This window comes from Pseudophryne corroboree (genome assembly GCF_028390025.1).
Source record: "Pseudophryne corroboree isolate aPseCor3 chromosome 2 unlocalized genomic scaffold, aPseCor3.hap2 SUPER_2_unloc_1, whole genome shotgun sequence".
Taxonomy (NCBI): domain Eukaryota; kingdom Metazoa; phylum Chordata; class Amphibia; order Anura; family Myobatrachidae; genus Pseudophryne; species Pseudophryne corroboree.
The window spans coordinates 1,682,510-1,708,126 of NW_026967488.1; the positions used below are offsets into that span (position 1 = coordinate 1,682,510).

The window sequence follows — 25,617 nt, forward strand, 5'->3', positions numbered from 1 at the left end:
CGTCCAGTGCCCCCTATGGATTCAAAGAAAAGGATTTACCTGGTAAGTACCAAAATCCTATTTTCTTTTTCATCCACTAGGGGTCACTGGAGTACTCTTGGGACGTACCAAAGCTTCCCTCGTGGGCGGGAGAGCTGTTTGACACTTGTAACAGTAGGCAGCCAAAGCTAGATGCTGATGCCGCAACCATTCATAACGTGTAAACGTGCACAAACGTGGTGCACTGAAGGCTATGTAGCCGCGTCGTAGACGCTCCACGACCCGCTGGTTCTGACATTCCCACAGAACCTGTGGAATGAGCTATTACTGACGAAGGCGACTGTAACTTAGCCTTAAAGTAAGCCTGACTTGTAGTCATTTTTATCCAACTGGATAATGTCTGCTGAGAAACTGGCTAACCCCAGTTGGCCGCATCATAGAGAACAAACAACGTATCCGTATTACGTACTGTAGACGTTCGGGACATATAGACGCGTAATGCGTGTACCACATTCAGAATTCTAGAATGTGCTGTCAACACAGGAACCACTATTGGTATATTGATGTGAAGAATAAGAAATCGGAATTTGTCCGAAGTTCTGCTTTGTCATGAGAAAACTCAAATACGGTGGCTTGGAATACAAGGCACCCAAATATGAAAACAAAACCCTTGCCGAAGCTAAGGCTAGAAGAAAACGTTTTCCAAGTGAGAAACTTAATTCCCATTTGTTGTAAGGGTTCAAAATATGAAAACTGTAAGAAATCTGAACCCAGCCTCAAGTCGCCTGGCGCTGTAGGTGGGATAAATGGAGGCTGCATTTGATGACACCTTGTAGAAAAGGTGTGTACCGACGCAATAGAGTCAAACGTCTTTGAAAATAACTTGACCACACAGATACCTGCACCCTCAGTGCAGATAAACGCAGTTCTCCATCCCACCCCGTCTGTAAAATAACAGAATACGGGTAACTTGAAAGATGATGTCGGAAACTTCCGAGCTTCACACCCACCTATATAGGCACACCAAATTTTGTAATAATGAGCTGCCGTAAGCGGCTTCCTAGCTCGTAACATGGTTGGTATAACCGATACTGTAATGCCCTATTTCTTTTCTTAAGAGGGCGGTCTGAACCCCCACCCCGTCAACCGCAGCCGCGGTACATAGGTAAATAAGGGTAAAAGAACGGTCCCTGTTGTAACAGGTTGGACGTATTATGAGCGGGCCAAAATCGTGTGCAAGTATTCCTTGGAGATTCGAGAAGCAAGCTCTCGGAAACCCATGAGATATCACTAGTATGACTGTGACGAACTGTCTTATGATCCGTTTTAGCAACGGAGAGAGAGAGCAGCGGAAAATGGTGGAGCCAGATACACGAGGCTGTATGACCACACGAATGTGAGAACCTCCACCGCCACTGCCCTTGTGATCTGTCGTTCTGTACACATACTGAGCGTTTGTAATTGTGGCGAGATGCCCTCATGTATACCTGAGAGTAACCCCACCTGTGGATTCACATATGAAACACCTCTGGATTTAATGCCCAGTTTTCAGGATATAAATCCCGACGGGTGAGATCATCTGTCTAACAGATGTCCATTTGCGGAATGAACCCCGTCGACAACATCACATAATGATGTTCTGGGCAAATGCGGCTTCTTGGTCCTCTCTGGTTGTTGTGTATGCAACTCCCGTTGCGTTGTCTGACTGCACTTGGTCAGACTGAAAGCGAAGTATGTAGTGCATTGTAAATTGCACGGAGTTCCAGGACATTTATCGACAGCAATCTGTCGTGATCCGTTTTAGAACCCCTGTCGCTGATCTTTTTTAACTACAACTCCTGAACCTCTGAGACTCTCGTCCAGATTATATACACCCTCGCCCCTCTGTGGGAAACGCGAGTGAAGCCCGGCGAACTAAAGCGCTTTGAAAACACATCCTTATTCCTAACAGGCGAATACACCAATGTACCGCTAGTGTGCGTGGCTTTTGCACTAATTACTAGATGGTATATTTGTTCTTGCTGGTGTAGTAGGTAAATGTCTTTGATTTACCGTATTTATAATCTTACCTAGGAATTGATGTCGTTCAGACGGAATTAGATGCGATTGTTTTTGAACTTGACCTGCCACCGCAGTATACATTAGTAGCGCAAGTTAGAGGAACTCTGTTGAGACAGAGTTCTTATGAGCAGATCGTCTAAGTATGGAACGATTGTCACTGGCAGGGCTCTGAGATGAGCTATCCTCACCAACATTACTTGGTAAATACCCGAGGCGTTGACAAGAAGCCAAATGGTAGAACCTGAAATGGTTAATGGTTGTGGCGTTTTGCAAACGCTAGAACCTGTGATGCGGTGACCAAACCGGAATGTGTAAATACGCATTGTGAAGATCAAGTGCAATTATGCAATTTTGTGGCTCCAAATATGCAAATACTAACCGCAGAAAATCCATTTTCAAACTGCAGTAAGTGACTTGCTGATTGAGACTGCGACGGAGCCCTCCGGCTTTTGTACCCCAAACAGAGGGGAATAAGTAACCCTGACTCTGTTGGTGTACCAGGCCTGGAAATAAAAACAGCTGAAAAACCAGCAGAGACTGAATTCCAACCTGCCAAAACGCCTAATTGCGTCCGACAGAGGCAGTCTTGTCCTTTAAATAGTGGATACATACATGAGTGGATGTCTGGTAACCCGGCAAATGTAACGTGTAAAGGCGCGCTTCCACAATTGGAAATTCGAGAAGGCCTAAGAGGCCGTCAAGCCGCTGGCTTGTTGACTTTAGCGCCCTGGCGTTACAAGTCGTGACTGTTTTTGTACCACAGCCTTGAAAAGACTGAAGTCTAAAGACTTAAAACACCGGACCAAAGTATTTCCGTTTTGATACCGGAGGAGGCAATTTATGGTTGGCCAAACCCCCCCCCCTATCTGACTGCTGGTCTAATGTACCCTTCTCACGAGTAGTTATTGCTGTGAGGTCTGACATAGAATTTGTCATCGTGTATTAAATGATAAGACCAGTTAAATTAACACCCAAAAGGAAGCTGGACCTTTGGAAAGTCTGAGACTCCTCCATTAGAGCTGGCGGAGTAACTTCGGAGACTCCGATCTTACCGCTCCTGTCGAACGGAGTCATTTTGAATTGCCAATGCTTACCATAGGTCTGGGAATGACCAGGATTCCCCTGAATATCAAATATAGTACCAAACAACTTCTGGCCTTGTCGTGCTGAAACTAGCGACGATAAAAAGCGAGAATCGAGATAACAGACGTCAGCAGAAGCTTTACAGAGATACTCTGCAGCTTCTTATTAACAATAAATCTACCATTCATTGTTCCCATACCTAGAGCGCCTAGTGACCCAAATGTATCTTGGGTCTTTATAATGTTTGCACAGATGAATTCACCAATGGCGGATTCTCCCATTTAGATGTGGAAACGGGGAAATAGACTTAAATGTTAGTCAGATATTCTAAATAAGAAACTCATTGAAGATCTGTCGTTTATTAAATTCGACGGATTAGATGTAAGAGTCTCCTTAGTCTCTGTAAATTTGAGACATTGACCCACTGGTCATTTATTGTAGTAAACCTTGTTTTTAGTCTGTGTTGGAGCCTTACTCCTTATACATACAGACAACACAATAGGCAAAGGGCAGACACCTGCACAATACTTAAGGTGTGTAATATATATATCTATATATTTATGTCGAAATACAGTTTACATGGCTAATTGTGAAACTGAACAAAAATTCCCACCAACACCCCTGCGCCTCCGTGTGGAGTAGAGGTGTATGGCAGGAATGTTCTGGAATTATAAACTGGAAGAAACAGGAATGATTAAAATGGCCCCCATGCCATGCTTACACTGAAAATCACAGGACATTTACAATACCTGCTGCAGTGTTAATATAGGCTTAATAGCCTATTATACAGTGATAATCACAGGTCTAGTATACAGTAAAACACATGCAGTTTACAATACATGCCTTCAGTTAGCCTTCCAGTTAATATAAACACTGCCTGCAGTGAATTTTGTAGTAACATTCCTATATGGCAGCCTGCTATTTCCCCTTTGCAGACGCGCTGTAATCAGCCAGGTTCCCCCCCCCCCTCTCTGTACTCCCTGTAGCCGGGAAGCTCCTTACATTTTAAAATAGCGGAGGGCGGCTGGACGGGGCGCCGTAGCTGTCGCTAGGCGAGTTGCGGCGGGTCTCCCCCTGTGGGCGCTGCACCTTCAATACAGCGCTGACGGGCGGCTGGACGGGGCGCCGTAGCTGTCGCTAGGCGAGCTGCGGCGGGTCTCCCCCTGTGGGCGCTGCGCCTCTGTGGAAATCCCACAAGCCGATGTTAGTGCTTTGAGCACAGAAAAAACACTGAGGTCGTACACTGAGGTACTCTGGGATATGGAGGGGTGGAGAGTTCTAAATTTAAATATTCAGTGCCTTTGTTCTGCTACGCCGTCCATATCCCAAGAGTACTCCAGTGACCCCTAGTGGATGAAAAAGAAACAGAGATTATCATAGTGTAATAATGCTGGGTCAGGGGGAATATAGAGATGATCAGAGTGTAATAATGCTGGGTCAGGGGGAATATAGAGATTATCAGAGTGTAATAACGCTGGGTCAGGGGGAATATAGAGATTATCAGAGTGTAATAATGCTGGGTCAGGGGGAATATAGAGATGATCAGAGTGTAATAATGCTGGGTCAGGGGGAATATAGAGATTATCATAGTGTAATAATGCTGGGTCAGGGGGAATATAGAGATTATCAGAGTGTAATAATGCTGGGTCAGGGGGAATATAGAGATTATCAGAGTATAATAACGCTGGGTCAGGGGGAATATACAGATTATCAGAGTGTAATAATGCTGGGTCAGGGGGAATATAGAGATTATCAGAGTATAATAAAGCAGAGTCAGGGGGAATATAGAGATTATCAGAGTGTAATAATGCTGGGTCAGGGGGAATATAGAGATTATCAGAGTGTAATAATGCTGGGTCAGGGGGAATATAGAGATGATCATAGTGTAATAATGCTGGGTCAGGGGGAATATAGAGATTATCAGAGTGTAATAATGCTGGGTCAGGGGGAATATAGAGATGATCATAGTGTAATAATGCTGGGTCAGGGGGAATATAGAGATTATCAGAGTGTAATAATGCTGGGTCAGGGGGAATATAGAGATTATCATAGTGTTATAATGCTGGGTCGGGGGAATATAGAGATTATCAGAGTGTAATAATGCTGGGTCAGGGGGAATATAGAGATTATCATAGTGTTATAATGCTGGGTCAGGGGGAATATAGAGATTATCAGAGTGTAATAATGCTGGGTCAGGGGGAATATAGAGATGATCATAGTGTAATAATGCTGGGTCAGGGGGAATATAGAGATTATCATAGTGTAATAATGCTGGGTCAGGGGGAATATAGAGATGATCATAGTGTAATAATGCTGGGTCAGGGGGAATATAGAGATTATCATAGTGTAATAATGCTGGGTCAGGGGGAATATAGAGATTATCAGAGTGTAATAATGCTGGGTCAGGGGGAATATAGAGATTATCATAGTGTAATAATGCTGGGTCAGGGGGAATATAGAGATTATCAGAGTATAATAAAGCAGAGTCAGGGGGAATATAGAGATTATCAGAGTGTAATAATGCTGGGTCAGGGGGAATATAGAGATTACCATAGTGTAATAATGCTGGGTCAGGGGGAATATAGAGATTATCAGAGTAATAAAGCAGAGTCAGGGGGAATATAGAGATTATCAGAGTGTAATATTGCTGAGTCAGGGGGAATATAGAGATTATCAGAGTGTAATAATGCTGGGTCAGGGGGAATATAGAGATTATCATAGTGTAATAATGCTGGGTCAGGGGGAATATAGAGATTATCATAGTGTAATAATGCTGGGTCAGGGGGAATATAGAGATTATCATAGTGTTATAATGCTGGGTCAGGGGGAATATAGAGATTATCATAGTGTAATAATGCTGGATCAGGGGGAATATAGAGATTATCATAGTGTAATAATGCTGGATCAGGGGGAATATAGAGATTATCATAGTGTAATATTGCTGGGTCAGGGGGAATATAGAGATTATCACAGTGTAATAATGCTGGGTCAGGGGGAATATAGAGATTATCATAGTGTAATAATGCTGGATCAGGGGGAATATAGAGATTATCATAGTGTAATAATAATGCTGGATCAGGGGGAATATAGAGATTATCATAGTGTAATATTGCTGGGTCAGGGGGAATATAGAGATGATCATAGTGTAATAATGCTGGGTCAGGGGGAATATAGAGATTATCATAGTGTAATAATGCTGGGTCAGGGGGAATATAGAGATGATCATAGTGTAATAATGCTGGGTCAGGGGGAATATAGAGATGATCAGAGTGTAATAATGCTGGGTCAGGGGGAATATAGAGATTATCATAGTGTAATAACGCTGGGTCAGGGGGAATATAGAGATTATCATAGTGTAATAATGCTGGGTCAGGGGGAATATAGAGATTATCATAGTGTTATAATGCTGGGTCAGGGGGAATATAGAGATTATCATAGTGTAATAATGCTGGATCAGGGGGAATATAGAGATTATCATAGTGTAATAATGCTGGATCAGGGGGAATATAGAGATTATCATAGTGTAATATTGCTGGGTCAGGGGGAATATAGAGATTATCACAGTGTAATAATGCTGGGTCAGGGGGAATATAGAGATTATCATAGTGTAATAATGCTGGATCAGGGGGAATATAGAGATTATCATAGTGTAATAATAATGCTGGATCAGGGGGAATATAGAGATTATCATAGTGTAATATTGCTGGGTCAGGGGGAATATAGAGATGATCATAGTGTAATAATGCTGGGTCAGGGGGAATATAGAGATTATCATAGTGTAATAATGCTGGGTCAGGGGGAATATAGAGATGATCATAGTGTAATAATGCTGGGTCAGGGGGAATATAGAGATGATCAGAGTGTAATAATGCTGGGTCAGGGGGAATATAGAGATTATCATAGTGTAATAACGCTGGGTCAGGGGGAATATAGAGATTATCAGAGTGTAATAATGCTGGGTCAGGGGGAATATAGAGATGATCATAGTGTAATAATGCTGGGTCAGGGGGAATATAGAGATGATCATAGTGTAATAATGCTGGGTCAGGGGGAATATAGAGATGATCAGAGTGTAATAATGCTGGGTCAGGGGGAATATAGAGATTATCAGAGTGTAATAATGCTGGGTCAGGGGGAATATAGAGATGATCAGAGTGTAATAATGCTGGGTCAGGGGGAATATAGAGATGATCATAGTGTAATAATGCTGGGTCAGGGGGAATATAGAGATGATCAGAGTGTAATAATGCTGGGTCAGGGGGAATATAGAGATTATCAGAGTGTAATAATGCTGGGTCAGGGGGAATATAGAGATTATCAGAGTGTAATAATGCTGGGTCAGGGGGAATATAGAGATGATCAGAGTGTTATAATGCTGGGTCAGGGGGAATATAGAGATTATCAGAGTGTAATAATGCTGGGTCAGGGGGAATATAGAGATTATCAGAGTGTAATAATGCTGGGTCAGGGGGAATATAGAGATTATCAGAGTGTAATAATGCTGGGTCAGGGGGAATATAGAGATTATCATAGTGTAATAATGCTGGGTCAGGGGGAATATAGAGATGATCAGAGTGTAATAATGCTGGGTCAGGGGGAATATAGAGATGATCAGAGTGTAATAATGCTGGGTCAGGGGGAATATAGAGATTATCATAGTGTAATAACGCTGGGTCAGGGGGAATATAGAGATTATCAGAGTGTAATAATGCTGGGTCAGGGGGAATATAGAGATGATCAGAGTGTAATAATGCTGGGTATGGGGGAATATAGAGATGATCATAGTGTAATAATGCTGGGTCAGGGGGAATATAGAGATGATCAGAGTGTAATAATGCTGGGTATGGGGGAATATAGAGATGATCATAGTGTAATAATGCTGGGTCAGGGGGAATATAGAGATGATCATAGTGTAATAATGCTGGGTCAGGGGGAATATAGAGATTATCAGAGTGTAATAATGCTGGGTCAGGGGGAATATAGAGATTATCAGAGTGTAATAATGCTGGGTCAGGGGGAATATAGAGATGATCATAGTGTAATAATGCTGGGTCAGGGGGAATATAGAGATGATCAGAGTGTAATAATGCTGGGTCAGGGGGAATATAGAGATTATCAGAGTGTAATAATGCTGGGTCTGGGGGAATATAGAGATTATCATGCTGAAGTGACGCTGAGCCACCTGCAGAATCTAGTATTGATGGGTACATGGGGTACACCAGCCCCTCTCCCAGTGATCCGGCTCTGCCCCATATCTCCAGGGGGGATCATGATTTACCGATGGACAGGATGCCGGCTGTCAATATCCCAACATCGGTATCCCGCCTGCCAGAATGAAGTTCTTGCGGTCTCGCTGCGTTTGCCACAGGATCTATTGCCACTCTATCTGTGTCGTTGACACCTACAAGTGGAAATAGCTCTGCTGAGCCAGGATTCTGGGTGGCGAGATTCCGGCGTCAGTTTCCTGACCGCCGTGATCCCGACAGCCGGCAAACTGACTGCACCCCTTCCAGGGAATGTACATCTCCGTACAGCTGTGACCGCTCACCTAGTAAGGTGACCTCTACACTGGTCTGGGCCGACCTCTCACCCAGCATCTGCCACTCTCCGTCAGAGGATGGCACCCATTCCGCCACGCGGCATTCATATGATCCAGCGTCTGTGCGTTGGCTGCTCTCTAGCTCCAGGGTGAATGTGTCGGAGCCGGTCCTCACCATCCGTAGCCCGCCGGAACCAGAACGATCCCTGTACATATGACTTGCCCATGTGACCCCATCGCGGTCCTGCCGGATCACCTCCCTCTGGAGGTTTTGCTTATCTTGTAGGTGCCAAGAGGCGGAGATGCGGCTATGCGGTCCAGACAGCGAGGCCACTGCGCAGGTCAGGGTGATAGGAGCACCTTCGAGCACAGAGCTGGAATTCGCCACCACGGTGACCGTGAGAGACGTCTCTGCGTGAGAGAAGAAAGGCGGTTACAATGTGCAGAAAGCAGACGGACGCAGAAGTGCGATACAGTCAGTTATAGAGCATATCATCTGTAAATACATGATACCGGTGACAAACCGTGATCCGCCATCAGCGCAGGTCTCCATAGCCTTCTGCTGCCCAACCATTATCTAGTCATCTCCTCCCTAATCCCCCCATTGCCCCTCACACACCACTTAGATTGTAAGCTCTTCTGGGCAGGACCAGCTTTACAGTCTGCATGCTATTGTACGTAATCTGTGTATATCATGATCGCATCCATATGGAAGACAACACTAATCCAGCGATGAATATATACCACATATACCAGGATCCAGGCTAATGGCCGATGCCACATATACCAGGATTCAGGCTACTGGCCGGTGCCCCATACACCAGGATCCAGGCTACTGGCCGATGCCCCATACACCAGGATCCAGGCTACTGGCCGATGCCCCATACACCAGGATCCAGGCTACTGGCCGATGCCCCATACACCAGGATCCAGGCTACTGGCCGGTGCCCCATACACCAGGATCCAGGCTACTGGCCGGTGCCCCATATACCAGGATCCAGGCTACTGGCCGATGCCCCATATACCAGGATCCAGGCTACTGGCCGATGCCCCATATACCAGGATCCAGGCTACTGGCCGATGCCCCATATACCAGGATCCAGGCTACTGGCCGATGCCACATATACCAGGATCCAGGCTACTGGCCGGTGCCACATATACCAGGATTCAGGCTACTGGCCGATGCCACATATACCAGGATCCAGGCTACTGGCCGATGCCCCATATACCAGGATCCAGGCTACTGGTCGGTGCCCCATACACCAGGATCCAGGCTACTGGCCGGTGCCCCATATACCAGGATCCAGGCTACTGGCCGATGCCCCATACACCAGGATCCAGGCTACTGGTCGGTGCCCCATACACCAGGATCCAGGCTACTGGCCGGTGCCCCATATACCAGGATCCAGGCTACTGGTCGGTGCCCCATATACCAGGATCCAGGCTACTGGTCAGTGCCACATATACCAGGATCCAGGCTACTGGTCGGTGCCCCATATACCAGGATCCAGGCTACTGGCCGGTGCCCCATATACCAGGATCCAGGCTACTGGCCGGTGCCCCATATACCAGGATCCAGGCTACTGGCCGGTGCCCCATATACCAGGATCCAGGCTACTGGTCGGTGCCCCATATACCAGGATCCAGGCTACTGGCCGATGCCACATATACCAGGATCCAGGCTACTGGTCGATGCCCCATATACCAGGATCCAGGCTACTGGTCGATGCCCCATATACCAGGATCCAGGCTACTGGTCGATGCCCCATATATCAGGATCCAGGCTACTGGTCGATGCCCCATATATCAGGATCCAGGCTACTGGTCGATGCCCCATATACCAGGATCCAGGCTACTGGTCGGTGCCACATATACCAGGATCCAGGCTACTGGCCGGTGCCCCATATACCAGGATCCAGGCTACTGGCCGGTGCCCCATATACCAGGATCCAGGCTACTGGCCGGTGCCCCATATACCAGGATCCAGGCTACTGGCTAATGACCATAACACCCCGTGTCAGGCCCCCCCTCACACACATACTTAGGGGGAGCACGGAAATGGGGATGTTCTTCGGCCTCTTGCTCTCGCGGTCGGCCATTTCTCCGGAAGCCGATCGTTCCCTCTCGGTCACCCGGCAGTTGTATTTCCCGCTGTCCTCTGGACGCAGCCGGAAGATGTTGAGCGAGAAGATGCTGTCGCTGTCCCTGCCCACGCGCAGCTCCCCGCGACTCTCTCGCTGGCTGTATTCTCCGATAAGGGAGGCTACGCCCCCGGGACTCAGGCTGGCGATCAGAGAGCTGTTGAAGGCCCAGGATACGGCAAACATGCGATCGGGCGTGTTCTGAGCATCGATGATGCACCTCAGCTCGGCGCTCTCCCCTGCGCTGTACGTACGACGGTCCGTTTCCAGGCGCACGTTGAACTCCTTGTCTACCAGAGAGAGAGAGAGAGAGAGAGAGAGAGGCGGTTAGAGACATGCAATGCTGAATGGACAGCAACGTGTGATAGGACAGCACAGACCTCACCATGGAACTGCGTCACGGACCACAACACATACATTTATCTACACTTGTGTTCCAAGGTCAATTCGAGACCTTTAACAAATACACGGATACCATTATCTCACTAACAGCCGCCACATCCAGGCTGAAACTCAATTTAATTATAATACAATACGGCAGTCAGTGTCTAATGTTATCTGGTGCCATGTGGTTTCTGTATCGTGTAATGAGAAGATAACGCCATAATGTCAGACCCTAAAGATGATAGAGGGCAGAGGGATTACTGGGGTTCTGCATGACCCCCTCATTTTGTCTTAGAATAAAATTTCACTTCTGCAACCTATCTGGAAATAATTTTCTGCATGGTTTACAATTCCCAGAACCGATAATATCGTCCTCACAGAACCATCGGAAAACAGCCTCTCTATATTCCATCCGGGAGGTGGGAGGTGAGCTGACGTAATTAATATTTATATAATGGATGTAGGGATCACATATTTCCTCTCTGCCCAAACAACGCCAGATCGTCATATTCATCTGTCACGCCCGTGCCTGGGGTGTATGTATCACGTCACTATTATTAATGCAGTCTATCACCACCATGTGTGTATACACAGCACAGCCTACAGGGCCTCACGCCCTGATCATCTCGTGTTTCCGATGGTGATTTGTCTCAGGATTCATATTCCCCCCATGTTGGTGCACTTAATGGGATTTACCATCTGACTGCTCGTGCCTGGGGTGTATGTATCACGTCACTATTATTAATGCAGTCTATCACCACCATGTGTGTATACACAGCACAGCCTACAGGGCCTCACGCCCTGATCATCTTGTGTTTCCGATGGTGATTTGTCTCAGGATTCATATCCCCCCATGTTGGTGCACTTAATGGGATTTACAGTCTGAGTGTCGGGCCTCTAACTATGCCCAGTGTCCGCTTATACTGTACAGCGGAGGGATTACCATCCAATATCACGTCTCATTAGGCTGTATTCATGTCATCTATGAGCTGCGCCACCAAGGTGTCTCACAAGTCCATCGGAAGCCATTTCTTACCTGCCGCTTGGACACTGACATCGGATGCTTCTGATTCCTTCTTTGTCATGGCGAACCAGGCCCCGTCCGGATCCTCAATCCACTCCGCCCCCTGGCAGAAGTACTCTCCCTGGTCAGAAGGCTGCAGGTTGTACAGGGTGAGACGGAAAGTGCTGTCGCCCACTTTATCCAGCCTTACATCCCCCACAGAGAAGCGCGGCGCATAGGACGGTCCAGGGACCAGAGAGAAATTCCGCGTTAGAGAGATGACCTCCTCCGTCTGCTCCCCCGTCCGTCGGTACCAAGAGACGGAGAGGTGGGTGTGCTGGGGGGTGCTATGGGACACCTCACAGGACAGCTGCAGGGAGCCCCCCTCCACCTTCTGTAGGGTCTGAGCAGAAGACGAGACCACCAGGGAATCCGGAATTACTGTGGGCAGAGGACGGATCGTTAGGTACAGAACATGTCATGGAGTCTGCAGTGTGGACAACAGCTATGATAGAGACATATTCCTACAGAGAATCAGGACTGGCACAAAGCACACGTCTAAGTTTAGGCATCATGCGGTGTGTAACCTCCATCAGCAAAACTGCACCAAGGCCCCCACTCACACTAGCTTCACAAATCCATCCCACGGGGCCACTCAGCAAATTAACAGATCACAACCCCTTCCCCCGATAATATCTTTGCGCACCCCACTAACCTGCACTGAACACAGATTATGGCTCAATCATCGTTGTTACATACCCTGAACCCCGATTCTGTTATCTCCTCAGTAGCATACCCTGAACCCCGATTCTGTTATTGTCCCCTCAGTAACATACCCTGAACCCCGATTCTGTTATCGTCCCCTCAGTAGCATACCCTGAACCCCGATTCTGTTATCATCCCCTCAGTAACATACCCTGAACCCTGATTCTGTTATTTTCCACTAACATACACTGAACCCCGATTCTCTTAGCGTCCCCTCAGTAACATACCCTGAACCCCGAATTCTATCATCCCCTCAGTAACATACTCTGAACCCCAATTCTATCATCCCCTCAGTAACGTACCCTGACCCCCTATTCTGTTATCATCCCCTCAGTAACATACACTGACCCCTGATTCTGTTATCATCCCCTCAGTAACATACACTGACCCCCTATTCTGTTATCATCCCCTCAGTAACATACCCTGGACCCCGATTCTGTTATCATCCCCTCAGTAACATACCCTGAACCCTGATTCTGTTATTTTCCACTAACATACACTGAACCCCGATTCTCTTAGCGTCCCCTCAGTAACATACCCTGAGCCCCGAATTCTATCATCCCCTCAGTAACATACTCTGAACCCCAATTCTATCATCCCCTCAGTAACATACCCTGACCCCCTATTCTGTTATCATCCCCTCAGTAACATACACTGACCCCTGATTCTGTTATCATCCCCTCAGTAACATACACTGACCCCCTATTCTGTTATCATCCCCTCAGTAACATACCCTGGACCCCGATTCTGTTATCATCCCCTCAGTAACATACCCTGAACTCCGATTCTGTTATCATCCCCTCAGTAACATACCCTGAACCCCGATTCTGTTAGCATCCCCACAGTAGTATACACGGAACCCCAATTCTGTTATTGTCCCCTCAGTAACATACCCTGAACCCCGATTCTATCATCCCCTCAGTAACATACCCTGAACCCCGATTCTCTTAGCGTCCCCTCAGTAACATACCCTGAACCCCGATTCTGTTATTGTCCCCTCAGTAACATACACTGAACCCCCGATTCTGTTAGCATCCCCTCAGTAACATACACGAACCCCAATTCTGTTAGTCCCTCAGTAACATACACCGAACCCCCGATTCTGTTGGCGTCCCCTCAGTAGCATACACTGAACCCAGATTCTGTTAGCGTCCCCTCAGTAACATACACTGAACCCCGATTCTGTTAGCATCCCCTCAGTAGCATACACCGAACCCCAATTCTGTTAGCGTCCCCTCAGTAACATACACCGAACCCCGATTCTGTTAGCGTCCCCTCAGTAACATACACTGATCCCCGATTCTGTTATCATCCCCTCAGTAACATACCCTGAACCCCGATTCTGTTATCATCCCCTCAGTAACATACACTGACCCCCGATTCTGTTATCATCCCCTCCAGTAACATACCCTGAACCCCGATTCTGTTAGCATCCCCTCAGTAGCATACCCTGAACCCCGATTCTGTTAGCATCCCCACAGTAGCATACACCGAACCCCGATTCTGTTAGCGTCCCTTCAGTAACATACACCGAACCCCGATTCTGTTAGTGTCCCCTCAGTAGCATTCCCTGAACCCCAATTCTGTTAGCATCCCCTCAGTAGCATTCACCGAACCCCGATTCTGTTAGCATCCCCTCAGTAACATACACCGAACCCCCGATTCTGTTAGCATCCCCTCAGTAACATACACTGAACCCCGATTCTGTTAGCGCCCCCTCAGTAACATACACTGAACCCCGATTCTGTTAGCGTCCCCACAGTAGCATACACGGAACCCCAATTCTGTTATTGTCCCCTCAGTAACATACCCTGAACCCAGATTCTCTTAGCGTCCCCTCAGTAACATACCCTGAACCCCGATTCTGTTATTGTCCCCTCAGTAACATACACTGAACCCCGATTCTGTTAGCATCCCCTCAGTAACATACACTAAGTCCCCTCAGTAACAAACCCTGAAACCCCCGATTCTGTTATTGTCCCCTTAGTAACATACACCGAACCCCGATTCTGTTAGTGTCCCCTCAGTAGCATACCCTGAACCCCAATTCTGTTAGCATCCCCTCAGTAGCATACACCGAACCCCAATTCTATTAGCATCCCCTCAGTAACATACACCGAACCCCCGATTCTGTTAGCGTCCCCTCAGTAGCATACACTGAACCCCGATTCTGTTAGCGCCCCCTCAGTAACATACACTGAACTCCGATTCTGTTAGCGTCCCCACAGTAGCATACACGGAACCCCGATTCTGTTATTGTCCCCTCGGTAACATACCCTGAACCCCGATTCCATCATCCCCTCAGTAACATACCCTGAACCCAGATTCTCTTAGCGTCCCCTCAGTAACATACCATGAACCCCGATTCTGTTATTGTCCCCTCAGTAACATACACTGAACCCCGATTCACTTAGCGTCCCCTCAGTAACATAGACTGAACCACGATTCTGTTAGCATCCCCTCAGTAACATACACGAACCCCGATTCTGTTATTGTCCCCTCAGTAACATACACTGAACCCAGATTCTGTTAGCTTCCCCTAAGTAACATACACTGAACCCTGATTCTGTTAGCGTCCCCTCAGTAACATACACTGACCCCCGATTCTGTTATCATCCCCTCAGTAACATACCCTGAACCCCGATTCTGTTAGCATCCCCTCAGTAGCATTCCCTGAACCCCAATTCTGTTAGCGTCCCCTCAGTAGCATTCACCGAACCCCGATTCTGTTAGTGTCCCCTCAGTAACATACACTGAACCCCGATTCTGTTAGCATCCCCTCAGTAGCATACACCGAACCCCAATTCTGTTAGCATCCCCTCAGTAGCATACACCGAACCCCAATTCTGTTAGCATCCCCTCAGTAGCATACACCGAACCCCAATTCTGTTAGCATCCCCTCAGTAACATACACCGAACCCCCGATTCTGTTAGCGTCCCCTCAGTAACATACACTGAACCCCGATTCTGTTAGCGCCCCCTCAGTAACATACACTGAACCCCGATTCTGTTAGCGTCCCCTCAGTAACATGCACTGAACCCCGATTCTGTTAGCGTCCCCACAGTAGCATACATGGAACCCCGTTTCTGTTATTGTCCCCTCAGTAACATACCCTGAACCCCGATTCCATCATCCCCTCAGTAACATACCCTGAACCTAGATTATCTTAGCGTCCCCTCAGTAACATACCCTGAACCCCGATTCTGTTATTGTCCCCTCAGTAACATACCCTGAACCCCAATTCTGTTAGCATCCCCTCAGTAGCATACACCGAACCCCGATTCTGTTAGTGTCCCCTCAGTAACATACACCGAACCCCGATTCTGTTAGCATCCCCACAGTAACATACACTGGACCCCGATTCGGTTAGCGTCCCCTCAGTAACATACACTGGACCCCGATTCTGTTAGCCTCCCCTCAGTAACATACACTGAAACCCGATTCTGCTAGTGTCCCCTCAGTAACATACACCGAACCCCCGATTCTGTTAGCGTTCCCTCAGTAACATACACTGAGTCCAGATTCTGTTAGCTTCCCCTCAGTAACATACATTGAACCCCGATTCTGTTAGCGTCCCCTCAGTAACATACACTGGAACCCGATTCTGTTAGCGTCCCCTCAGTAACATACCCTGAACCCCGATTCTGTTAGCGTCCCCTCAGTAACATACACTGGAACCCGATTCTGTTAGCGTCCCCTCAGTAACATACACTGAACCCCGATTCTATAAGCTTCCACTCAGTAACGTACACTGAACCCCGATTCTGTTAGCATCCCCTCAGTAGCATACACTGACCCCCGATTCTGTTAGCTTCCCCTCAGTAACATACACCGAACCCCCGATTCTGTTAGCGTCCCCTCAGTAACATACACCGAACCCCCGATTCTGTTAGCGTCCCCTCAGTAACATACCCTGAACCCCGATTCTGTTAGCTTCCCCTCAGTAACATACACTGAACCCCCGATCAGCTATGATCCCCCCATTTACCCTACGCTGACCCTCCAATAATATGTGAGTACATCAGCTGCATACAATGAACCCCCCCACTAATTTTATTTGGACACTAAACCTTCAATCCCCCAGCATCTTACACCCCACTAATATCCGAGTGCCGGGGACACATTCTGAGCCTCACTAATGGTCTGAATACACTAAATCCAGATAATATCAGTATCAGACAGTAATATAATGAGCCCCAATAATAACTGAATACCCCCAGTAACATGATAACGAGAGAGGAGGGGGGGGGGGGGGGGGGCAGAGATATGGAGGAAGGGGGAGCGGTTATAAGGCAGGAGGGGGCCAGGGTGGGGTAACAGCTGGGACAAGCTCCACGGTGGGGGGAGGAGGAGAGATAATGAGCGCAGGAACAGGTGGGATCAGATTAAGCGGCCGATGTGACAGGTGGGCACCGGGCAGATGAGAGGATGTAATCTGCTGTAATGTATTTCCAATGCCCCCAGCGCTGCAGTCAGAGCATCCCGGACTTAACCTCTTCCCTGCCAGAGACTCCACACATTATCTGCTGAATAATCTGCCATTAGTGATGGGATATCAGGCGACGTGCAGTCCTCCCCGAGTGCCAGACGTGTGCCAGTATCTGGCATGGTGCGCCAGTTTAGCAGTAACGCACACAGCGCCCTGCGGCACAGATTTTACCCGGCGCTGCCGGCACCGTAACTTGTACAGCAAATCACAGGGATGTGAGTACAGGAATACAGATCCGGTACATTGAGCCGTACACTTCCCGGAGGGTATGCCGACACGTTCCAGCTGTTAGCTATCTGTCCCCCTCTCATCACACACCAGGGTCCCCCGGGCCCCGCAAAGAGCCTCTGCCAGGGGAAGGCAGCGCTCCAGATAATGTCCCATTAACTATTTATGTGGAAGCAGGGAAGAAAGCGGATGGGGGGGGGGGGGAGGGGCAGATTCTATCATCTGTCTGTCTGTAGCCCCGGGGCAGAGGAGGTGGCATGCAAATCCGAGGGGGGGACACAGAGCGGGAAACAGGGCAAACAGCGGACAGGGCAGACGTAATTACATTGGGGGCAGAAGCAATTACACAAGGGGGGGAGAGGCAATTACATGGGGGGATTTCATAGGGATGAGAGAGGTCCGTGTCACTCTCCACACATCTCCATTGTTCTGTGGAAAGCTGGGACCCCGGAGCGCAGGGAAATGGCTTCCAGCTCCTGTAACAAATCTCTGTGTGGTGACCATTAGCGTGGGCGAGTGCGGGAAATCCACGCTCTATATGGGAGACAGATCTCAGCGCTGTACCCCCGGGCCGGCAGAAGGATCCGCTCAGAGCCACGCGGTGACACAATAACCCTCACCCGCTCTTACCGCTCAGGTTCATCTTGGCGCTGTAGCTGCCGTGGTAGGTGGGGTCAGTGTTGGGCGTGTGACATTCGTACTCTCCGGCGTCCCGTTCCTCCAGCTGGCGGATGTGCAGCAGCGTGTGGTCGCCGGACACTCTCTCCACAGATATGTCCCCGCTACGTACCCGCTGGCTGTAGATGGCGTAGGAGAAGGCGGGGTCGCCGGTGGCCACCACCTGCACCTCTCTGTCAGGGGCGGACGGCAGGTAGATGGAGTAGAGGAAGTTCTGCTCGGATGGGCCCTGGTAGCCCCGCACCTTGCACCAGAGAGTGATGTGAGAGCCCGCGGTACGGTACAGGGGCCCCTGCTGGATGATGACCTGACGCTGGGCCCAGGACACACCTGCGGGGAAGACACGCAGACAATTACTGACAGTGACACACACAAGTTGTTCCAATTATACAGTGTAAGCATGGCGCCAACAACTGGGGGAGATGTATCAAACAGTGAAATATCTGGGGGAGATGTATCGAGCAGTGGAGGCTGCCCATAGCTTTTACCTAGTACATAGAATGATAGGTAGAAGCTGAGTGTTGCTATGGGTAACGCCTGCACTCTTCTCACTGCTGGATACATCTCCCCCTGGTCTCCATACTGATTTTCAGGCAGATAATAATGGTTACTAAATGGATATTGATTCCCTTATAACGATCCCAGCGTCTGTCCAACATGCCAGTGCCCCAGGGCGTGCCGCGGCGGAATCTGACCTCACAATGTGTATGACACATCACCCACTAACCAGCCAAACTCTCACCGTAGGAAAACAAGGTCATATAGACATAACGGCGTCACCGGAGGCGCCACATCATATTGCAGGGATGTATGGATGGGGCTCGGGGTCATACCCCTGGGGGGGCAGATGAATGGCCCCAGCGTCCCATCTCTGGGGTCTAAAGTAATACAGACAGACAACACCAATTTTAGGTTCAGAGGCACACGCAGTGGCGCTATTCCATCTCCGTCTGTCCCAACATGGCGTCCAGTGGCAGCGCACCTGCGTCTTTCGATGTAGCCGCCATCAGCGACATGACTGCGTCTGGCGAGCCATCCTCCCTGTTACCTCCTAGGAATGCCCACTGAAATCCACAGCGCCTGCGTCCGAATACATTCTGCGTCTGCGAGCGCTAACCATCTGGACGCATGGACAGGCATAAAACACTGGCCGCTTGCGCCTGACATCGCCACTGCGTCCACATGCCCTTAATCGCCGCTCCTCAGAGTCTTTAGATTGAACATTTTAACGTATAACCCACAACTGCGGGATGGCGGCGTGCACAGGGTGATAGAGAGTGGGATGGCGCGAGTAACTATTTACAGGGGGTTCTGGGTAACAGTTGGGTACACGTGGAACCAGACGACGCAGCGATGGATGGTCAGAGAACGCTCCTCGTCTCTTATCTGCTCAGCGCATGGAGAATGCTAACTTGGGGGCCCCATAGCAATGTTTTAAAGGGTCCCTCAAGGGTTCTCTCCCGCTCCGAGGGGAGACTGATTTTGGTGTCCTGATTGGGGTTCCCTGCTGTGTGGACGCTGGCACCGGAGAAGGGAGTCGGGTACAGGACGGGGGGCAGATACTCAGTGCCCAGCAGATGGGTAGTTACCAGTGAGGGAGGGGGGCACTGGCTGGCTTCCCTGGCAGAGGCAGCGAGGAATCCCCTCCCGCCAAGTGCCTGCGATGAATAATAGATGATATAAGAAATTGCACTGAGACACAGCAATGAGACCGGGCTCCGGCCCCAGTACCACAGAGTTCACACTCTTCCCTCAGCCCCTTCCCACCCGTGTAACCTCACCCTCCACCCAATTCACCGCCATCCTCCCTGCATAACACCCCAGGGCACTGGCTCCCACTAGTTACAGGATGTACAGTCCGTGCAGCGACGCAGGGTCAGGGAAGCGTCACGCGGCCCAGCGCAGGGCGGGGCAGGGGATGCGGTGTGAATGGGTTAATATGTGGCTTCTGTATCCCACTCCTATTTCCCTATAGACTGTAAGCTTGTGAGCAGCGCCCTCTGACCACTTTGTCAGCTGCACAGAGCACCAAGCGGCGGCCCCCCAGCACACACGCGCAGTCGTCATTCTGCTACCTTATGTAACAAGTGTTCTCCACACCCCTTAGAGTGTAAGCTCCTCTGGACAAGGCAGTACCTTCTGCTGCATGTCACTGTACGGCATTTGTATCACGATCCCCTCCGTGTGCAGCTCTGTGTAATACATCTATATACCGTACAAGAACAATATAACACAGGACGGCGGCACGCCACGACACTCGTGTTAGTGTACAGGGGGCAGCGCAGGCGGGGGTCAGTATGTAAGAGTCGGTAACACATCGCAGAGAGACCGCTTCCCACATCCTACGAGACAGCACTAACGAGATGTCCATGAGACAGTCTGACAACAACACACTGACACAGCAAGGCCACATATTCCTCAGTAATGTGTGCAAATGTTCTCACGCCGGTCTGACCACCGCCCCCACACACAGCTGGATGAGGGGGCAAAGCAAGGTCTCTCAAATACAGGACCCCTCATGGTCCCTGCACATTCCCCTCCATTACATCTAATGGCTGTCAATGTACGCAGGAGACCGCCAGCGCACGGCGAGTACTCAGAGGAGACCCTCACTCACTGGGAACGCACGCTCGCCCAGGATGCCGCTCAGCTGAGATCAGCTGCTTTATCATTATTATTATTATTATACTTTATTTATATGGAGCCACAAGGGATCCGCAGCGCCCAATTACACAGTACATAATCACATGAGCAACACAGGAAAACAGTGACTTACAAACAATGTAGGACAAGCACAGAAAACCACATATCATACTACACACACACACACACACACACACACACACACACACACACACACACACACACTCTATGTCACAGAAATTTGGGGATTTTCCAGATCAGGGTTTTAATCAGTAATTAGGAGCAAAATATTTAAGATGAACAAATGCCCACACAGGAGCTGATTCCGCATCAGACACAGAAGCGCACGCAGCAAACACCTCTAACAACCCTTCCCAGATGTAAATCCGTGCAGCCGAATGTGCAACGCCTGAGTAGCCACAGTCAGTGCTCATGCACGCCGCAATACCGACTGGTGCGTCCTTATACGTCACCACTGACTCCTGCAGCAGCAAGTGCCGGGTCTCTATCTCACCATGGCCTCCTATGCCTGTATGAGATACTGTATCAGCGCTCCTCACAGTGACTGTACACCGGCCTGTATGAGATACTGTATCAGCGCTCCTCACAGTGACTGTACACCGGCCTGTATGAGATACGGTATCAGCGCTCCTCACAGTGACTGTACACCGGCCTGTATGAGATACTGTATCAGCGCTCCTCACAGTGACTGTACACCGGCCTGTATGAGATACGGTATCAGCGCTCCTCACAGTGACTGTACACCGGCCTGTATGAGATACGGTATCAGCGCTCCTCACAGTGACTGTACACCGGCCTGTATGAGATACTGTATCAGCGCTCCTCACAGTGACTGTACACCGGCCTGTATGAGATACTGTATCAGCGCTCCTCACAGTGACTGTACACCGGCCTGTATGAGATACGGTATCAGCGCTCCTCACAGTGACTGTACACCGGCCTGTACGAGACACGGTATCAGCGCTCCTCACAGTGACTGTACACCGGCCTGTCTGAGATACGGTATCAGCGCTCCTCACAGTGACTGTACACCGGCCTGTATGAGATACTGTATCAGCGCTCCTCACAGTGACTGTACACCGGCCTGTATGAGATACGGTATCAGCGCTCCTCACAGTGACTGTACACCTGCCTGTATGAGATACTGTATCAGCGCTCCTCACAGTGACTGTACACCGGCCTGTATGAGATACTGTATCAGCGCTAATCACAGTGACTGTACACCGGCCTGTATGAGATACTGTATCAGCGCTCCTCACAGTGACTGTACACCGGCCTGTATGAGATACGGTATCAGCGCTCCTCACAGTGACTGTACACCGGTCTGTATGAGATACTGTATCAGCGCTCCTCACAGTGACTGTACACCGGCCTGTATGAGATATGGTATCAGCGCTCCTCACAGTGACTGTACACCGGCCTGTATGAGATACTGTATCAGCGCTCCTCACAGTGACTGTACACCGGCCTGTATGAGATACTGTATCAGCGCTCCTCACAGTGACTGTACACCGGCCTGTATGAGATACGATATCAGCGCTCCTCACAGTGACTGTACACCGGCCTGTATGAGATACTGTATCAGCGCTCCTCACAGTGACTGTACACCGGCCTGTATGAGATACGGTATCAGCGCTCCTCACAGTGACTGTACACCGGCCTGTATGAGATACTGTATCAGCGCTCCTCACAGTGACTGTACACCGGCCTGTATGAGATACGGTATCAGCGCTCCTCACAGTGACTGTACACCGGCCTGTATGAGATACTGTATCAGCGCTCCTCACAGTGACTGTACACCGGTCTGTATGAGATACGGTATCAGCGCTCCTCACAGTGACTGTACACCGGCCTGTATGAGATACTGTATCAGCGCTCCTCACAGTGACTGTACACCGGCCTGTATGAGATACGGTATCAGCGCTCCTCACAGTGACTGTACACCGGCCTGTATGAGATACGGTATCAGCGCTCCTCACAGTGACTGTACACCGGCCTGTATGAGATACTGTATCAGCGCTCCTCACAGTGACTGTACACCGGCCTGTATGAGATACTGTATCAGCGCTCCTCACAGTGACTGTACACCGGCCTGTATGAGATATACGGTATCAGCGCTCCTCACAGTGACTGTACACCGGCCTGTATGAGATACTGTATCAGCGCTCCTCACAGTGACTGTACACCGGCCTGTATGAGATACTGTATCAGCGCTCCTCACAGTGACTGTACACCGGCCTGTATGAGATACGGTATCAGCGCTCCTCACAGTGACTGTACACCGGCCTGTATGAGATACTGTATCAGCGCTCCTCACAGTGACTGTACACCGGCCTGTATGAGATACTGTATCAGCGCTCCTCACAGTGACTGTACACCGGCCTGTATGAGATACGGTATCAGCGCTCCTCACAGTGACTGTACACCGGCCTGTATGAGATACTGTATCAGCGCTCCTCACAGTGACTGTACACCGGCCTGTATGAGATACGGTATCAGCGCTCCTCACAGTGACTGTACACCGGCCTGTATGAGATACGGTATCAGCGCTCCTCACAGTGACTGTACACCGGCCTGTATGAGATACTGTATCAGCGCTCTTCACAGTGACTGTACACCGGCCTGTATGAGATACTGTATCAGCGCTCCTCACAGTGACTGTACACCGGCCTGTATGAGATACTGTATCAGCGCTCCTCACAGTGACTGTACAGCGGCCTGTATGAGATACTGTATCAGCGCTCCTCACAGTGACTGTACACCGGCCTGTATGAGATACGGTATCAGCGCTCCTCACAGTGACTGTACACCGGCCTGTATGAGATACTGTATCAGCGCTCCTCACAGTGACTGTACACCGGCCTGTATGAGATACTGTATCAGCGCTCCTCACAGTGACTGTACACCGGCCTGTATGAGATACTGTATCAGCGCTCCTCACAGTGACTGTACACCGGCCTGTATGAGATACGGTATCAGCGCTCCTCACAGTGACTGTACACCGGCCTGTATGAGATACGGTATCAGCGCTCCTCACAGTGACTGTACACCGGCCTGTATGAGATACTGTATCAGCGCTCCTCACAGTGACTGTACACCGGCCTGTCTGAGATACGGTATCAGCGCTCCTCACAGTGACTGTACACCGGCCTGTATGAGATACGGTATCAGCGCTCCTCACAGTGACTGTACACCGGCCTGTATGAGATACTGTATCAGCGCTCCTCACAGTGACTGTACACCGGCCTGTATGAGATACGGTATCAGCGCTCCTCACAGTGACCGTACACCGGCCTGTATGAGATACTGTATCAGCGCTCCTCACAGTGACCGTACACCGGCCTGTATGAGATACTGTATCAGCGCTCCTCACAGTGACCGTACACCGGCCTGTATGAGATACGGTATCAGCGCTCCTCACAGTGACTGTACACCGGCCTGTATGAGATACTGTATCAGCGCTCCTCACAGTGACTGTACACCGGCCTGTATGAGATACTGTATCAGCGCTCCTCACAGTGACTGTACACCGGCCTGTATGAGATACTGTATCAGCGCTCCTCACAGTGACTGTACACCGGCCTGTATGAGATACTGTATCAGCGCTCCTCACAGTGACTGTACACCGGCCTGTATGAGATACGGTATCAGCGCTCCTCACAGTGACTGTACATCGGCCTGTATGAGATACTGTATCAGCGCTCCTCACAGTGACTGTACACCGGCCTGTATGAGATACTGTATCAGCGCTCCTCACAGTGACTGTACACCGGCCTGTATGAGATACTGTATCAGCGCTCCTCACAGTGACTGTACACCGGCCTGTATGAGATACGGTATCAGCGCTCCTCACAGTGACTGTACACCGGCCTGTATGAGATACGGTATCAGCGCTCCTCACAGTGACTGTACACCGGCCTGTATGAGATACGGTATCAGCGCTCCTCACAGTGACTGTACACCGGCCTGTATGAGATACGGTATCAGCGCTCCTCACAGTGACTGTACACCGGCCTGTATGAGATACTGTATCAGCGCTCCTCACAGTGACTGTACACCGGCCTGTATGAGATACTGTATCAGCGCTCCTCACAGTGACTGTACACCGGCCTGTATGAGATACTGTATCAGCGCTCCTCACAGTGACTGTACACCGGCCTGTATGAGATACTGTATCAGCGCTCCTCACAGTGACTGTACACCGGCCTGTATGAGATACGGTATCAGCACTCCTCACAGTGACTGTACACCGGCCTGTATGAGATACTGTATCAGCGCTCCTCACAGTGACTGTACACCGGCCTGTATGAGATACGGTATCAGCGCTAATCACAGTGACTGTACACCGGCCTGTATGAGATACGGTATCAGCGCTCCTCACAGTGACTGTACACCGGCCTGTATGAGATACTGTATCAGCGCTCCTCACAGTGACTATACGCCGGCCTGTATGAGATACGGTATCAGCGCTCCTCACAGTGACTGTACGCCGGCCTGTATGAGATACTGTATCAGCGCTCCTCACAGTGACTGTACACCGGCCTGTATGAGATACTGTATCAGCGCTCCTCACAGTGACTGTACACCGGCCTGTATGAGATA

At 49.5% G+C, this 25,617-nt stretch overlaps 1 protein-coding gene across 1 annotated transcript in view; it reads right to left on the reverse strand.

Moving 5' to 3' along the window:
* Positions 1-25,617, reverse strand: part of LOC134983041 (immunoglobulin superfamily member 3-like) — an 86,882-nt gene that overhangs the window by 33,763 nt on the left and 27,502 nt on the right. Inside the window, exons 3-6 of the mRNA XM_063948742.1 lie at positions 18,304-18,681; positions 12,224-12,631; positions 10,704-11,093; positions 8,672-9,073 (exon numbers count right to left, since the gene is read on the reverse strand). Of these exons, the coding sequence (XP_063804812.1) occupies positions 8,672-9,073; positions 10,704-11,093; positions 12,224-12,631; positions 18,304-18,681 (1,578 nt within the window). The remainder of the gene's footprint in view (positions 1-8,671; positions 9,074-10,703; positions 11,094-12,223; positions 12,632-18,303; positions 18,682-25,617) is intronic.